The 18,917-nt window shown below is 42.8% G+C and overlaps 1 protein-coding gene across 1 annotated transcript; it reads right to left on the bottom strand.

The window, feature by feature from the left end:
- Positions 1–10,719: 10,719 nt before the first annotated feature.
- On the bottom strand, positions 10,720–18,537 carry LOC136158929 (cationic amino acid transporter 3-like). The gene is made up of 11 exons (XM_065920776.1): positions 18,168–18,537; positions 17,447–17,605; positions 16,462–16,639; positions 16,123–16,235; positions 15,721–15,943; positions 15,413–15,552; positions 15,201–15,303; positions 11,721–11,908; positions 11,355–11,521; positions 10,974–11,082; positions 10,720–10,808 (listed from the first exon to the last, which is right to left on the bottom strand). Exons 1-11 carry the CDS (start codon positions 18,535–18,537, stop codon positions 10,720–10,722), a joined length of 1,839 nt encoding a protein of 612 aa, XP_065776848.1.
- Positions 18,538–18,917: the final 380 nt, after the last annotated feature.

The raw sequence follows: 18,917 nt of genomic DNA, 5'->3' as shown, positions 1-18,917 counted from the left end.
GTCCTCCTTTCCTGTATAAAACCAGAGAGATTATTATCATCATCATTATCTCCCTTCTTTCATTTATGTGAAGCAACTCTTTTGGGAGCTTGGTGATCAGAGAGCTTGGACTCCCTATATTTCTTCACCAAGGAACCTGAAACCTTGTAGTTTTCCAGTTCATTAGTTGCAGAGTGAAAGTGAACTCTGAGTGGGGTAGAAAGAGATGGAATTTGTAGGGAGGGTCAGACTCTAACCCAGCCTGTGCAGAGCATCAAACCAGAATTGCCTCTCAACTGCCTGGAGAAAGCAGGGACTAATCTTCATTCTGAATAAAAAATGACAGGATTTTGTTTCCTGCTCCTTTGGGGCATGAAATGTCTCCTCACCACGATGCTCTGCAGGACTAGGCTGCCCAGAAACCACTAGTTAGCAGCAGGTGGCTTCTACCCCTGATGCTCCAAAGTCCAAGTTTGGCATTTTTGTTTGAGAGCAGGCATTTAAAGAGCCAGGATTGCAGGACAGCAATGGAGACATGGACATAGAGATCAGACTTATGGATATGAACGGCGTTGGGGGGAAGGAAGGAGAGGGTGGGATGTATGGAGTGACATGGAAACTTACATTACCATATGTAAAATAGCCAGTGGGAATTTGCTGTATGTCTCAGGAAGCTCAAACTGGAGCTCTGTATCAACCTAGAGGGGTAGGAGGTGGAAGGGAGGTTCAAGAGAGAGGGGACATTCATGTTGTTGTTTGGCAGAAACCAACACAGTTCTGTAAAGCAATTATCCTTCAATTAAAAAATAAATACATTAAAAAAATAGAGCCAGGAAACTCTGATTAGAGTCTTGGCTCCATCACCACGCTTATGCCCTTGAAGAAGTCATTTACTGCTTTGGATCTCTGTTTTCTTCTTGCTCAAGTGCTGCTGATGAACTCTTGGGCACTGTCAGTAAGAATGTAAAATGTTGCAGCTGCTATAGATAAAATTACAATGATCCCTCCAAAAATTAAAAATGAAACTATGATATGATCCAGCAATTCCACTTCTGGGTGTGCCCCCAAAAGAACTGAAAATAGAGTCTCAAAGAGAAATTTGTACACCCATGATCATTATTCACAGTAGCTGAAAGATGGAAGCAAAGCAAATGTCTATCCACAAAGGAATGGATAAATACAATGTGGTCTAAAGGTGCATTGGAAAATTATTCAGCTTTAAAGACATAGAAATTCTGACACGTGGTACAACATGGAAGAATCCTGAGAAATTATACTAAGTGTCATAACCCAGTCATGAAAAGACAAATATTGTATTATTCCACTCCTATGAAATACCTAAAATAGTCAAATTCACAGAGATAGAAAGTAGAATGGTGGTTTCCAGGGGTTGGGGTGAGGTGGCCATGGGGAGTTACTGTTTAATGGGTCATAGTTTCACTTTTATGAGAAGAAAAGTGTTCTGAAGAGTGATTGTCCAACAATGTAAATATATTTAACACTACCAAACTATACACTTAAAAGTGTTAAGATGGCACATTTTATGTTATGCTTTATCACTACTTTAAAAAATTGCTGCAAGTGATAAATAACAGAACTAGCTTCACTAAGTTGCTGAATGTAACAAACCCCAAGACAATTTAATAAAAATCGCTTTACTGTCATCTTTTGTGGATACTAAAATCCATGGATACTCAAGTCTCTTATAGTCACCCCCGTATCTACAGAGGAGGAACCCCCAAATACAAAGAATTAACTGTATGCAGGAGACTGAAGTCAGTGGTCCACATATCATAAACCCTATGTAAAGTAATCTTTACTATTGTTAGAACACCAATCAAGAAAAGGTATTTCAGTGCTTCTGGGCATGGATGCAATATCCCCATCCCCCCACCTTCTCTCACAAAATCCTATGTATAACTCCCAGCTCCTTTTGTTTTCATCTGAAAACTGACTCTCTCCACCCTCAGGTTGGAGCCGGGCTGACCTCACTGCACTCTGGGGTTGCAGCAGTGTCTTTGGATGGATGTGAACTCAGTGCCCAGTTTCCTACAGAAAAGGGTGACCCGAGACTTTCTGGATTCTTGCAGCAGAGCCTGGAGCACTGGATCAGTCAGGGAGGCTGGGGTTAAGCCATGCGAGACTGGAGCTGGATATGAATTGAGCAAACTCCTGGAGATGGTGAAGGGCAGGGGAGGCTGGTGTGCTGCAGTCCCTGGGGTCACAAGGAGTTTGGACAGAACTCAGCTGCTGAACAACAGCAAGGGCTGGAGCGATACATCTCTAAAAACGAAAGAAGCTAGTCCCTGTTCACAAAAGACAACGCTTAAGCCCCAAGTTTTTGGGGGTGGGGATGGAATTGGGCGGGCAGGAAGCATCTGTAGAGTCACTATCAGTCCTTGACTCTTCTGTGGTTACCCTTGGAGGATGTGTCTGAAATGCTTTTTTAAAAAAATTATGGTAAAGTGAGCAAAACATAAAATTTACCACTTGAACGATTTTCAAGTTTGTAGTTCCATAGTGTTAAGTACATTCACATTTATATAACCAAAGTCCAGACGGTTTTTCAACTGGCAAAACATCAACTCTGTACACATTATCAACTATTACCCAGTATTTTCCAGTTCCTGGCAATCACCATCATATTAAGTTTCTATTAACCTGACCATTCTAGATACTTCATTTAAGTGGAATCACATATAGTCTCAAGCCTCTTCAGGTGAGACTTGTTTCACTCAGTAAAATGTCCACAAGTTCATCCATGTTTGTAGCATGTGTTAGAAATCCTTTTCTTCCAAATGCTGAAGAATATTCTATTATATATAATGTTGGGCTGCACCCCCCAGGCCTGCAAGCCCTGTATTTTCTCAGCTTCAACACTGAAGAAAGAGCCCAGAATCACCTTTTAATGAATAGGGGGAATCTTACATGTTTGAAGCAAGGTCCTGGAGTGACACCTCAACCACGTTTCCCAGAGGGTAGGCAGGACATGGTGGTAGTCTTCACTACTGGGGGGGGGAGTGGGAGGTGTCTAATCATTGGGGGAATTAGCATCAGGTTGGTTCATCGGTTACCAGGGAAACCAGCAGAGGACACACCCTTCACTATCTCTTTGATAAGCTATTCAGGTGGAGTGGTTACTGTGAGGCGAGCAGAAGTAACGCAGCAGCTTAGATTAGGAGTAGGCCTTCCTACTTGGTAAGATTATCAGGCCACCTGGATACAACCAATTAGCCAATTAGGACCAATTAGCTTTCACTTAATACTGACCGCTGTTTGCCAATTAGGAAATTAGGAACGGGGCGGAAACCCCCAGGAAAGTCCCGCGCACGCGAAAGTTTTGACCAATGAAATTGCTTTACAAACGTGTAACCAATCCGCTTCTCACCCTATAAATTTGTGAAACAGCTTGGGCTCAGGGCTCTCTGACCCACACCACTGCGTTGGTTGTGGCTGAGAGTTCTGGCTCGAGTCAGTAATAAACTTCCCTTTCTGCGAGTTGCATTGTCTTGGACGCCTTCTCTATTCGCCCTCGGGGATTCAGACATCAGGCATAACAGTTACAGATTAGAACTGTTACTCAGTTCAGTTCAGTTGTTCAGTCTTGTCTGACTCTTTGCAACCCCATGGACTGCAGGACGCCAGGCCTCCCTGTCCATCACCATCTCCCGGAGTTTACTCAAACCCATGTCCGTTGAGTCAGTGATGCCATTCAACCATCTCGTCCTCTGTCGTCCCCTTCTCCTCCCGCCTTCAATCTTTCCCAACATCAGGGTCTTTTCAAATGAGTCAGCTCTTCACATTAGGTGGCCAGAGTATTGAAGTTTCAGCTTGAGCATCAATCCTTCCAATGAATATTCAGGACTGATTTCCTTTAGGATAGATTGTTTGGATCTTGCAGTCGAAGGGACTCTCAAGAGTCTTCTCCAACATCACAGTTCCAAAGCATCGATTCCTTGGCATTTAGCTTTCTTTATAGTCCAACTCTCACACCCATACATGACTACTGGAAAAACCACAGCTTTGACCAGGTAGACCTTTGTTGGCAAAGTAATGTCTCTGCTTTTTAATATTACCACCATCTCTTCCTTAATTTCCCTGACTCATGATGTCTATCTATCAAATATTGCATGTGTGCCTTCATGCTAAGTCGCTTCAGTCATGTCCGAATATTTGTGACCCCACAGGCTGTAGTCCACCAGGCTCCTCTCTCCATGGGGTTTTCCAGGCAAGAATACTAGCGTGGGTTGCCATTTTCTTCTCCAGGGGATCTTCCACATCCATAAACTAAACCTGCAACTCATGTCTCCTGCATCTATTTTTCATGTATATCCTCAAGCTTATGAATTTATTACTTAATTTTGTAACCATAGTTGAATTTGAGTGCTTTGTATATACATTATATGTGAATATTTTAAATCGACCTGAGATTATTGTGACCTGTGATTCATGATCAGAAGCCTTTCCCAAATTTTAAGTATTTTAGTCCTTCCAACTTCGCCATTCTTCCTGACAACCTTTTCTGTCTTGAAAGGAAACACTTCTTTGCCTTCTCTCTGTTTCTGTCTGTCTCTCTATCACCTCATGCCTCTCCCTGTATATACTACTTTTGACACTAACTGGTTTCTGTGCCTTGGACTTGTGGGTATAATGTCTATGTACTGGTTGCATATAGCAAATTGCCCAAATCTCTGTAACCAAGTCAACTTGGCAGAACTGACACTATATCAGAGGGGAGTTGAGGGAAAGACATGTGACAGAGAAGGAGAATAAACAGACTCCTAGCCAAGAAAAAACAAAAAATTATTCCACTGACCAGGATACACTGGTAGGGACCCACACAGACACAAAGAATTTTCTGTCTTACCTTATCAAATGAGGGATTCTAGAAATAATCAGCTTTGCTCTGTGTGTGTTATAACCCTTAGTTTATAAATCCTTAATAAAGAATTTTTTTGATGGTGAGCACATTTGGGTACATAAATGTAGAAATATAATGCTATTCAATGAAACTCATATAATGTTATAAAGCAATATTACCTCAATAAAAGAGATCTAAAAAATTTTTTTGAGTATGACATAAAAAGAAAAAAAGCACATGCCATAGTATAGAGATTGATAAGTTTTCACAAATAAACACACTTATATTAAGACAAAGAGAAAATATTACCAGTATCCCATTACCTACCCTACCCACACACTCTTATCCAGTCCTATTACTTTAGAAATAATCTCTGTCCTGATTTCCAGTAGCATTTATTGATTTTGCCTCATGTGATATAAGGGCTTCCCTGATAGCTTAGCTGGTAAAGAATCTGCCTGCAATGCAGGAGACCCTTGTTTGAATCCTGGGTCGGGAAGATCCCCTGGAGAAGGGATAGGCTACCCACTTCAGTATTCTTGGGCTTCCCTGGTGCCTCAGCTGGTAAAGAATCCACAGTGAACTCACACTATGTGCTCTTTCAGTCTGGCTCTTTCACTCAATATTGTGTTCAGACATACTTCGTAGGGTTTGTTGCATATAGCTGAGATAGTCCATACTCATTGCAGTAGGGTATTCCATCACATCATCATATTCTACACTTTCAACTCAACCAGAGTTATTTGTGAATTTTATCTCATTAAAACTGATGCTGGCCTCTGAGCCTCGACCGGACCCCAAAGCCCCTCCACCATCCCCCTCTGCAGCCCCGAGCCCGCGCCTTCACGCCTCCTCCAGGGAGACGCTAGCTATCCGCGTCCCCCACTCCGGACATTCCATGTAGATGACAGCCACCGCCCCAGGCAGAGCTGCTGTCAACGTAGCAAATAAAGTCGTCCTATTTTCCTGGCAAAACAAAAACAAGAAACAAAAAACTGATGCAGAAGCTGAAACTCCAATACTTTGGCCGCCTGATGCACAGAGCTGACTCACTGGAAAATACTCTGATGTTGGGAAAGATTGAGAGCAGGAGGACAAGGGGATGACAGAGGGTGAGATGGTTGGATGGCATTGTTGACTCAATGGACATGAGTTTGAGCGAATTCTGGGAGATAGTGGAGGACAGGGATGTCTGGTGTGCTGGAGTACGTGGTGTCAGAAAGAGTTCGACACAAATGAGGGACTGAACGAAGCTGGAAAACATCAGCTATGTGACTATGTGATAAAGCATTTATTCATTCTAATTTCAATAGGCAACATCACTCTTATTTTTTTTTTTTTCATTTATTTTTCTTAGTTGGAGGCTAATTGCTTTACAATATTGTAGTGGTTTTTGTCATACATTGACATGAATCAGCCATGGATTTACATGTACTCCCCATCCCGATCCTCGCTCCCACCTCTTCTCCACCCGATTCCTCTGGGTCTTCCCAGTGCACCAGCCCTGAGCACTTGTCTCATGCATCCTGGGCTGGTGATCTGTTTCACCATAGATAATATACACGTTTCAATGCTGTTCTCTCAAAACAGCCCACCCCCACCTTCTCCCACAGAGTCCAAAAGTCTGTTTATACATCTGTGTTTCTTTTTCTGTTTTGCATATAGGGTTATCGTTACCATCTTTCTAAATTCCATATATATGTGTCAGTATGCTGTAGTGATATTTATCTTTCTGGCTTACTTCACTCTGTATAATGGGCTCTAGTTTCATCCATCTCATTAAAACTGATTCAAATGAATTCTTTTTAATGGCTGAGTAATATTCCATTGTGTATATGTACCACACCTTCCTTATCCATTCGTCTGCGGATGGGCATCTAGGCTGCTTCCATGTCCTGGCTATTGTAAACAGTGCTGCGATGAACATTGGGGTACACGTGTCTCTTTCAGATCTGGTTTCCTCAGTGTGTATGCCCAGAAGTGGGATTGCTGGGTCATATGGCAGTTCTATTTCCGGTTTTTTAAAGAAATCTCCACATTGTTCTCCATAGTGGCTGTACTAGTTTGCATTCCCACCAACAGTGTAAGAGGGTTCTCTTTTCTCCACACCCTCTCCAGCATTTATTGCTTGTAGACTTTTGGATAGCAGCCATCCTGACTGGCGTGTAATGGTACCTCATTGTGGTTTTGATTTGCATTCCTCTGATAATGAGTGAGCAACATCACTCTTAGATGAGACATGGTTTTAGAGTTTCATTTTCTTTTTCAATTAGTTTCACAATATTTTTTTCCAAAATGAATTTCCCTTGATAACATTTGCTAAATAAAATTTTCTCTATCTTGGGGCACATAAAATATTACATGTGCATGTGATTCTTTTATCATATATCTCTTTTATCAGATATAAGTGAACACTTTCTGTATTCCAGGCACTGTTTCAGTTGCTGGGGAGAAAATGGCATCAAAGTGTTATGAGCTGAAAGTACCTCTCTGATGTTAAAGTCATATGTTGAAGTCCTACCCCCAGAACCTCAGAATGTAACTGTATTTGGTGATGGGGAGTCTTAAAGACGTAATTAAACTTAAATGAGGTCACTAAGGTGGGTTCTAACTCAATCTGACTAATGTCCTCATAAGAAAGGTGATTGGATTGTAGACAGCATACAGAGACCAAATGGTGAGAGATTTAAGAAATAAAAATACAAGACACCTAAATGTAGTGAATTTCATAGAAACAGTGAACACTTAAAAATATATATTTAATACATATATCCTCAGTTCAGTTCAGTTCTGTTCCTCAGTCGTGTCTGACTCTTTGCGATCCCATGAACTGCAGCATGCCAGGCATCCCTGTCCATCACCAACTCCCGGAGTCCACCCAAACCCATGTTCATTGAGTCGTTGATGCCATCCAACAATCTCATCCTCTGTTGTCCCCTTCTCCTCCTGCCCTTAATCTTTCCCAGCATCAGAGTCTTTTCAAATGAGTCAACTCTTTGCATCAGGTATTGGAGTTTCAGCTTCAACATGAGTCCTTCTAATGAACACTCAATACTGATCTTCTTTAGGATGGACTGATTGGACCTCCTTTCAGTCCAAGGGACTGTCAAGAGTCTTCTTCAACACCACAGCTCAAAGCATCTTAGATACATATTTTATGCATGATGATTATATACATATACATATCTTACTATGTACAGATACCCTCACAAGTACCTGTACCTTAGTTTCTTTTACTTTGAAGATAATGTATTTTTTATAAATTGAAGATTTGTGACCACTGAAGTTAATGTTTACCACATTAAAAAAAATATTTTAAAATCAAGGTATGCACATTATTTTTTTTATAGGATGCTCTTGCACACTGAGTAGAATGTAGTATAACATAACTTTTACAAGCACAGGGAAACTAAAAAATTTGTATATGACTCTGTTTATTGCCAGTTCTTTTTATTGGGTTGTCTGGACTCAACCAGAGATATTTCCAAAGTATGCCTGTGTGGGTGATAGTATTTGATTAATGAAAGACTCTCCAATTTGGGTCATATCACTTATTTTATTTTGTTGGTTGCGCTGTGCAGCTTGTGGGATCTTAGTTCACCCATAAAGGACAGAACCCGCAATCCCTGCAGTGGAAGCACGGAGCTGTAATGACTAGACCACTAGAGAATTCCCCATACCATTCAACAGTTATGAAAATGCACCATTTTCTTTCCTGGAGAATTACTCACACTCTGGTTTCAGTTAATGGTGCTTTCAGTTCAAATGTGAATCTATCCCTCCTGCCCTCCATGAGCTGGTGGTTGATCTGGAGGCTTGATTACATTCTGATTCAACTTTTCATGAGTCTTGCCTCTCACAGCACATGGAGTAGCACAGGATATCCGGTTGTCCCGGAAGTAAGGGAAGGATGATAATCAAGTGAGGTCAACCTCTTCCATCAAAGTTTCACCAGCAATTTCAGTCTCCATTACTTGGATCCTGCACCTCTAATTTCATCACGGCTCTCAGTTTGGTGATTTTCCTACTTCTGTTCAATCTCCTCCATCTATTTTAAAAAATATACTTGCTATTTTTCTTATTTGCTGCTCTGGGTCTCAGTTGTGGCACCTGGAGTCCTTCATTGTGGCGTGAAGACTCTCCCTGTGGCAGGCAGGCTTCTCTCTAATTGTGGTGGGCAGGCTCAGTCACCCCCCAGCATATGGGATCTTAGTTCCCTGACCAGGGATCAAACTCATGTCTTCTGCATTGGAGGGTAGATGCTTAACCACTGGACCACTGGGGAAGTCCCATGTTCCATCTAGTTTTAATTCATGTAATAACTTGCTACTCAGTTTCTTTTTTTAAATGATTATTTTATTTATTTATTATTGGCTGTCCTGGGTGGGCCTTTGTTGCTGCGTGGGCTTTTCTGTAGTTGTGATGAGCAGGGGCTCCTCTCTAGTTGTGGCACACAGGCTCCTCTTTGCAGTGGTTTCTTTTATTGCAGAGCACGGACTCCAGGGCATGCAGGCTTCAGGAGTTACGGCTCCCAGTTTCTAGAGCGCAAGCTCAGTAGTTGTGGCCCATGGGCTTCGTTACCCTGAGGCAAGTGGGATCTTCCGGACCAGGGATTAAGTCTGTGTCTCCTGCATTGGCAGGTGGATTCTTTACCTCTGAGCTATAAGAGAAGCCTGTTACTAGTTTTTTGACCTCATCCCTCCTTGACTCTGTATCAGTTGCTCAATCCCGCGACCAATCCTCTACTTCATTATTACCAAATGTCTTCAATGTTCGTAATCTCAATATCATGCATTCTGTTTTGCAACAACTTAAACTTGTCTTTTCAGTTTCACTTCCTATTTTTCAGTTTCACCCAACTGTAATCATTTATCAACAAACCCTTACTTCCCACCCTGTCTACCCTCCTCTGGCAATGCAAATGTTTTTTCCAATTAGGAATTTTTCCAGGACTTCCCAGGTGGCTCAGTGGATAAGAATCTGCCTACCAGTGCAGAGGACATAGGTTTGATTCTTGGCCCAGGAAGATTCCACATGCTGCGGAGCAACTAAGCCTGTGTGCCACAAATACTGAGATCTGCATGTTCTAGGGCTCACAACAAAGAGTAGCCCCCACTCTCTGCAACTAGAGAAAGCCTGCCCATACCAGTGAAGACCTAGTACAATCAAAAATAAATAAAATTATTAAAAAAAGATTTTTTCCTAATCAACTCTACTGTGTAGCTCTAAGAGCCTGAGACAGAAAAGTCAAGAAAAATGATTATTTTCACAATTGACTCTATATCTCAATAAAGCCACAGGAAAAGTACAAATGAGCATATCCCTTTATCATTATGAAATGATCCACGTCATCTGTTATTACTCTCTTTTTCTTAAAGTCAACTTTGTTTGATATTAATGTAGCTATGCTAGCTTTCTCGTGTTACTGTTTGCACAATATATTTGTTCTTTTTGTTTTGCTCACAATATATTTGTGTCCTAATATTTCAGTGCAATACCGGACACATGTATTGTTACCTGAGTTTACTTCCCATGTGGGAATTTCTTGTGTTTTCACTGGAAACAGGCAGGAGGAGGAGCTTCTTACATGCAGGTGAGTATTTCATTTCTTCTTCTGGTTACTGCTTACTTTGTAATTTCTTTGTGAAAATTCATTTTGCTGCACTTTTCTAATCTTTAAAAAGTTTATTTAAAAGTTATACAAAGTTACAGTCACTTTGTCCATGAACAATAAATACAGGGCTCTAAGTGCCACCACCTTCACAGTTCATAGAGGCTCACAGTGTCCTTTGAACTGGAAGATCCTTCAGAACCTGGAGGGATTTCACACAGCATCTATTTCCTGTGGTTAAGATGACTCAGCACCAGGGATGTTTTTGTCAACTCTGGGAGGTGGAGGCTGGTGGCTGTTGCTCATTGTTCTCCTCCAGGCTGTGTCGGATCCCATATCCAAAGTATATGACAAATCCTAGTAGGGAAATGAGACAATGAGAAGGAAAAGTAGGTGCTCTCCTCACTTACGAATGCCCAATAGGCTTCCTATTATGGTGTCTGACACAATCTAAGGGAGGTGGTAGGAAGATGGTTGGATTTGGTCACTCAATAAGCCTCCTTATCCCAGAAAACTACTTACCAATGGCATTCCAGATGCCAAATTGGGTCCAAGTCCTCGAGGTCATCAGCATCATCAAGTAAACGTTCACAAAGATGCTGACCAGTGGGAGGACAGGCAGAGCAGGAACCTGTGGGCAGAGTCAGTTCATCCCTGGACACACCCCAGATGTCTGAAAGGGAGACCCTATCCAATGTAGGCGGGACAAGTTCAGTTCATTCAGGCTGTATGTTCAGTGCCTACTGAGATTGTGTATGTATAGCACTGAGTGTGGATCAGGGAAGGGTCCATTTGTTTTAGCAACTTGTCTTCTTTTCTGGGCCAGCAGAGGATATTCAGACCTCAAAGCATGCAAACTTCGTTTATTCAAGGTGGACATTTTGGGTACACAAGGTCACCTACCCTGAACATTAGAGGAGAAGGGTCCTGGGGCTGCCTCCAGATGATGACTGTGACCCCAGTGATGAGCAGCAGCAGCAGCACAACCACTGTTGTGAGCACGGGGTCTCCAGAGAACACACGTCTGGGCCACTGGGCCAGGATCAGGCTCAGGATTATCAGCAGAAGAACTACAAGGATCAAGGTGGAGGAGAACAGGCTGGACCCAGAAGACAAAGATGTCAGGACCTTGTGTCACACTCCTCCCTGAAGCCAACATCAGGAAGGGTCATCACATTTCCATGACTCTTCCTCAATGGCCAAAGACACAGTATCCCATCCCACCCTGTCAATTTCAGAATGGGGCCAAAGAGAAATCCCACTGCTCACCAAGCAGAGAGGCACATCTATAGACAATCTGGCCAGATTTCTGGATGGGGATGGTGCTGGCAGGGAACCACAGACTCTTTAGAATCCTTGAGATGCTGGCTTCAGGTACAGAGTCCAAAGGATGTTCTTCAACTTCAGCCTCTATTTCAACTTCCTCCTCTGCTTTCTCATTCATGTCTGGCTGGTACCTGAATAGAGGTATTAAGGCAATAATAACAGCAATCTCTTCTGACAAAACGTGGTCCACTGGAGAAGGGCATGGCAAACCACTTCAGTATTCTTGTCTTGAGAACCCCATGAGCAGTATGAAAAGGCAAAAAGATAGGACACTGAAAGATGAACTCCCCAGGTCCATAGGTGCCCAAAATACCACTGGAGATCAGCAGAGAAATAACTACAGAAAGAATGAAGAAACGAAGCCAAAACATAAACAACATCCACTTTTGAATGTGAATGGTGTTGGAAGTAAAGTCCAATGCTGTAAAGAGCAATATTGCATAGGAACATGGAATGTTAGGTCCATAAATTAAGGCAAAGTGGAAGTGGCCAAACAGGAGATGGCAAGGGTGAATATTGACATTTTAGAGATCAGCGAACTAAAATGGACTGGAATGGGTGAATTTAACTCAGATGACCATTATATCTACTACTGTGGGCAAGAAACTCTTAGAAGAAATGGAGTAGCCATCACAGTAAAACAGTGAGTCCAAAATGCAGTATGTGGAAGAAAAAAAAAAAGAAAGAAATGTAGTACTTGGATGCAATCTCAAAAACAACAGAAAGATCTCTTCGTTTCCAAGGCAAACCATTCAATATCACAGTAATCCAAGTCTATGCCCTGACCAGTAAAGCTGAAGAAGATGAAGACCTTCTAGAAGACCTACAAGACCTTCTAGAACTAATACCCCCAAAAGATGTCCCTTTCATTATAGGGGGCTGGAATGCAAAAGTTGGAAGTCAAGAAATACCTGGAGTACAGACAAATTTGGCCTTGGAGTACAGAATGTAGCAGGGCAAAAGCTAATAGAGTTTTGCCAAGAGAACACACTGGTCATAGCAAACACCCTCTTCCAACAACACAAGAGAAGACTCCACATGTGAACATCACCAGATGGTCAACACTGAAATCAGATTGATTACATTCTTTGCTGCCAAAGATGGAGAAGCTCTATACAGTCAGCAAAAACAAGACCAGGAGCTGACTGTGGCTCAGATCATGAACTCCTTATTGCCAAATTCAGACTGAAATTGAAGAAAGTGGAGAAAACCACTAGACCATTCAGGTATGACCTAAATCAAATCCCTTATGACTATAAAGTGGAAGTAAGAAATAGATTCAAAGGATTAGATCTGATAGAGTATGTGAAGAACTATAGACTGAGGTTCATGACATTGTACAGGAGGCAGTGATCAAGACCATACCAAGAAAAAGAAATGCAAAAAGGCAAAATGGTTGTCTGAGGAGGCCTTGCAAATAGTTGCGAAAAGAAGAAAAGTGAAAGGCAAAGGAGAAAAGGGAAGTTATACCCATTTGAATGCAGAGTTCCAAAGAATAGCAAGGAGAGATAAGAAAGACTTCCTCAGCCATCAATGCAAAGAAATAGAGGAAAACAATAGAATGGGAAAGACTAGAGATCTCTTCAAGAAAATTAGATATAACAGGGGCACATTTCATGCAAAGGTGGGCACATAAAGACAAAAATGATGTGGACCTAACAGAAGCAGAAGATATTAAGAGAGGTGGCAAGAATACACAGAAGAACTATACAGAAAGATTTTCATGACCCAGGCAACCACGATGGTGTGATCACTCACCTAGAGCCAGACAACCTGGAATGTGAACTCAAGTGGGCCTTAGGAAGCATCACTATGAACAAAACTAGTGGAGGTGATGGAATTCCAGTTGAGCTATTTCAAATACTAAACGATGATGCTGTAAAAGTGCTGTGCTCAATATGCCAGCAAATTTGGAAAACTCAGCAGTGGCCACAGGACTGGAAAAGGTCCGTTTTCATTCTAATCCCAAAGAGAGGCAATGCCAAAGAATGCTCAAACTACCACACAATTGCACTCATCTCACATGCTAGTAAAGTAATGCTCAGAATTCTTCAAGCCAGGCTTCAAAAATACATGAACCGTGAATTTCCAGATATTCAAGCTGGTTTTAGGAAAGGCAGAGGAACCAGAGATCAAATTGCCATCATCCGCTGGATCATCAAAAAAGCAAGAGAGGTCCAGAAAAACATCTATTTCTGTTTTATTGACTATGCCAAAGCCTTTGACTGTGTGGATCACAAGAAATTTTGGAAAATTCTTAAAGCGATGGGAAGACCAGACCTCCAGACCTGCCTCCTGAGAAATCTGTATGCAGGTCAAGAAGCAACAGTTAGAACTGGACATGAAACAACGGACGGTTCCAAATCAGGAAAGGAGTATGTCAAGGCTGTATATTGTCACCCTGCTTACTTAACTTCTATGTAGTATACATCATGAGAAATGTTGGACTGGATGAAGCACAAGCTGGAATCAAGATTGCTGGGAGACATATAAAAAACCTCAGATATGCAGATGACACCACTCTTGTGGCAGAAAGCAAAGAACTAAAGAGCCTCTTGATGAAAGTGAAAGCGGAGAGTGAAAAAGTTGGCTTAAAGGTCAGCATTCAGAAAACTGAGATCATGGCATCCAGTCCCATCACTTCATGGCAAATTGATGGGGAAACCAATGGAAACACTGAGAAACCTTATTTTTTGGGCTCCAAAATCAATGCAGATGGTGACTGCAGTCATGAAATTAAAAGATGCATGCTCCTTGGAAGAAACATTATGACCAACTTAGTATATTAAAAAGCAGAGACATCACTTTGCCAACAAAGGTCTGTAGTCAAAGCTATGGTTTTTCTAGTAGTCATATATGGATGTGAGAGTTGGACTATAAAGAAAGCTGAATGTCAAAGAACTGATGCTTTTGAACTGTGGTGTTGGAGAGGACTCTTGAAAGTCCCTTAGACTGCAAGGAGAACTAATCAGTCCATCCTAAAGGAAATCAGTCCTGAATATTCTTTGGAAGGACTGATGTTGAAGCTGAAACTCCAATACTTTGGCCACCTGATGCGAAGGACTGACTCATTTGAAAATACTCTGATGCTGGGAAAGATTGAAGTCAGGAGAAGGGGACAACAGAGGATGAGACAGTTGGATGGCATCACCGACCTAATGGACATAAGTTTGAGTAAACTTTGGGAGTTGGTGATGGACAGAGAGTCATGGCATGCTGCAGTCGATGGGGTTGCGAAGAGTTGAATACGACTGAGTGACTGAACTGAACTGAACTACTAACCCAACATCAGACAATCTATTTATCTCTTTCCTGCCTTAAGGAGACCAAGACAGAGAAAGCAACATTAAACCAGAAGACGATTACCTCCCCATCAACCCCCATGGGTCTAAGACCCCCAGCCTAGGTATAGTGGAGCCTCACCTGAGGACAAGCACAGAAAAAGTCCCAAGGGTATTACCAAATATCATCCCAGTTGACATGTGTTCCACCATATGTTGGAGGTCCAAGAGTAACGCCATGATGGCTAGAATGAAGGCACAAACAAGGTGGAGAAGGTGGAGAAGGTGAGAAATCACTAGAAATATCCAAGTTAAGGAAATTGATTGGAGAAGGAGTGTGCTTCATTTATTCACCTGCGAGGTTTACAGAAGACATAATGGCCATGACTGGGGTGCCTGTGCGGGCATGGGTCTGGGCAAGGCCCCGGAAAAGGAGCCCGTCCGTGGCCATCGCACAGATCAGCTGAGACATGTAAAATATGGTGCCCAGGAGGCTGGAAGAGAAAACGGAAACACATGTGCGGACTTGGAGAGAAGGGACAGCCTAGGGCATCTCCTCCCTTGTCTACATGGGGTAAGGTGTCTTGCTCTCTTGTCCCTCATACCAAGGGACAGATACCTAAGAATCTGACAGTAGAGAGGGGGAAAACCATGGCACTGACCTGTATAAAAGAGCACACAAGAAGACAACAGCCATGATGTATCTGGCAGGGTCCCACCCGACATGGAGAAAAGCCTGTGGTAAGGGGCTGAAAGGATGAATCTGGTAGTAGGGCACCATGAGGGTGATTGATGCTGAGACACCAGAGTATGCCAAAAAGCCAATGAAGATGGAGATCACCATGCTCAAAGTGATGGAACGCTGAGGATTTCGGGCTTCTCTCCCTGCAGGGTGGATGGAAGTATGGGTCAGGAAAACACACTGGAGTGAAAGCAAAAAGAAGAAAAAAATCCCCTTTCCTCCTGCATCTTCCAAAGCAGGTTAACCATCTACCAACCCCTGTGCCCAAGGGCAGCTGAAACTGTGCCCAAGCCCCTGATGGGACCCACAATAACCATGTTACCTTTCATGACAATGCCATCAAAACCAACAAATGAGTAGAAGCATAGGGCTGCTCCTTGGAGAATCCCATCAAAGCCAAAGGGCACAAACCCTCCAGAACCGAGAGGGCCCAAGCTATGGTGAGAGAAGGAATGAGGAAGAACATAGGTGGGGTGTGTTCAGTCATCTCTACTGGAATCCTCCCTTCATACCACAAACCCTGGGCTCCAGCACTCCCATCATCTGATCTTGTGGATTCACCAGCCCAGATCTCTCTAGTCTCTACTGTCTTCCCAGCTCTTCACTGCCACCTCCCCCACTTCACAAGCATTTCTCTGGCCAAGGGTCATAGCCTCCTAACCTATAGATGTCACTGGATCTGGATGTGTTCAGTCTGTAGTCCTGTTCTGTGAGTTGCCAGTTGTGCAGGTCTCCCTTAATGAAGCCAGAGATGATCGTGAAGATTGGAACAAAAATGTTGATGCCTGTGAACACTTTGATGATCAGGGGTGATGCATAAGAGCCCAGAAGCATTACTCCTATGGGATAGATGGAATATAAAACACTCAAATAAATCCATAGAGAGAGAAATGAGACTAATGGCTGCCAGAGGCGGGAAGTTGCAGACTGCGGCGAGGACACTGACTGTTCAGCGGGTACCGGAAGCAGTCTTTCCTTTGGGGAGATGAACATGTTTGGAAGTATATGGAGGCGATGGTTGCACAACATGGTGAATGTACTAAGTGCCACTGAATTGTACACTTTCAGATGGTTGATGTCGTATCTCACAATATATGTCTATGAAATCATCAACTTGTATAACTTAAAGTTATACAGTGCTATATGTCAAATATATCTAAACAAAGGTGGAAGAGTATAATAAAATTATTAATTTTATGCTCTGAGGACTTCCTTTCAATTGAAAAATAAAGCATTCTTTGATCTTAGTACAGAGGAGGAAGCTTGTTGGTCTAAGTCAATGATTCTCAGCGGGAGTGATTTTGCCTCCCAACTATTTGGCACTGTCTGGAGACTTTCTGGGTGTCAGAGTTTGGGGGCAGGGAGGGCATCACTGGTGTCTAGTGAGTAAAGGTTGGGAATGATTTTTATTCCACACCCAACACTGATTTTTTAAAAACCTTACAATGCATAGGACAGCCCCCCACACCAAGAATGATCCAGCCCGAATTGTCAACGGTGCCGAGAATAAAAAACAACAGTGTGTCCTCCCCTCCTGCCACCTTTCCTTCCAGTCCTAACCCCCCTCATTCTGCACCCAAGCCTTTCCATCCCCAGCTCCTTCTTCACACCCCACTCTTCTCATCCTATCTCTGTCCCCTTCTCACCGATCATCACCAGCAACAAGGCCAGAGCGACAAAGTCTGGGAACGTGGCCAGGAAAGAGGGCATATATGGAGAGAAAGTCTCCTCTAATGCCTGAGAGATGTGGTTTCCAATCAGGCTGTCAAAGGTGATGCTCCACACTTTGGACAAACTGGCAGTGCCTGTAGAGGCAGAAGAATATTCATTAACAAGGATAAATTGATTCTTGACTATGTGCCGTGGGATATGTTATGAAAGAAAGACAAAGTACCTAACCTCAAAGAGTTTCTCTTCCTGGGGTGGGAAGAGCAGACCCAGATAACTCACAAAAAAGTCACTATTTGGTATAATTAGGAGGAGATCAATGTTATGCAAGAAAACACAGAAAAGTGGGACCAGGGAGGCTGGGAGATGAGAGCTGAAAATTTTAAATCACGTGGTAATGGAAAATCCCACAAAGACAACAGCTGACCAAAAACTTCAATATGGTGAATGGATGAGCCTGTGGGCCATGCCTCCCTCTCATCCACTCCCTACAGTTCCTTTTCTTTCTGGTTTCCTGGATCATCATTTGAAGAAACAGGATAGACCTGAGTACAATGAAGTTGTGGGGTTTTCCTGCCAATGTTATCCGCCTCCCACACAAGGTAGATAGCAAAGTGTGAATGAGAGAAGATCCCAATCCTCCTCCCTCCTTACTTCCTGATCTTAAGACCTACGCTTTCCCCCACTCCATCATCTCACCAATGACTAAATACAGGATGAGGTTCCAGCCAATGACGAAGGCGCACAGTTGTCCCATGGTGGCATAGCTGTAGAGATACACAGAACCAGAACATGGTACCTGGGCCCGTAACTCAGCATAGCAGAGACCGCACATCACACAAGACAGGGCAGCCACCAAGAGGGAGATGATGGTTGCTGGTCCAGCTATGTATTTGGCCACAGCACCAGCCACGATGTACACACTTGCTCCCAAGGTGCTGGCCACACCGAAGCCCACCAGGTCCAGTGTGTTTAGATGAGCTGCAGGACTCTCAGACACTTCTATGGGCTCCACTGGCTGCCTGTGGACCAGCTTCTGACCAAGTTGGCGAACATACTGACGCAGCATCCTTGACGGAGTTGATATGATCTGCTGAGAACGCAAGACACAAAGTCATTAAGAATGTTCATCTTAAACAACAAGGTCCTAACTGTGTAGCCCAGGAAACTCTATTTAATATCATGTGATAAACCAGGATGGAAAAGAATATGAAAAAGAATGTGTATATGTATATGTATCACTGAATCTGTACAGCAGAAATTTAGCCTAATCCTTCTCCAGTGAATCTTCCCAAACCAGGAATCAACCCAGGGTTTCCTGCATTGCAGGCAAATTCTTTACCAACTGAATTATCAGGGAAGAGGCTTTAAACAACACTACTTCAAAAAAAAAAAAAAAAAAAAAAAGTACCATCTGCCCTTGATCCTGGGAGTCTAATTCCGTGGAGC

Source organism: Muntiacus reevesi, chromosome 2, assembly GCF_963930625.1.
Source record: "Muntiacus reevesi chromosome 2, mMunRee1.1, whole genome shotgun sequence".
NCBI lineage: Eukaryota > Metazoa > Chordata > Mammalia > Artiodactyla > Cervidae > Muntiacus > Muntiacus reevesi.
This window is presented reverse-complemented; position numbering and strand designations above follow the sequence as displayed.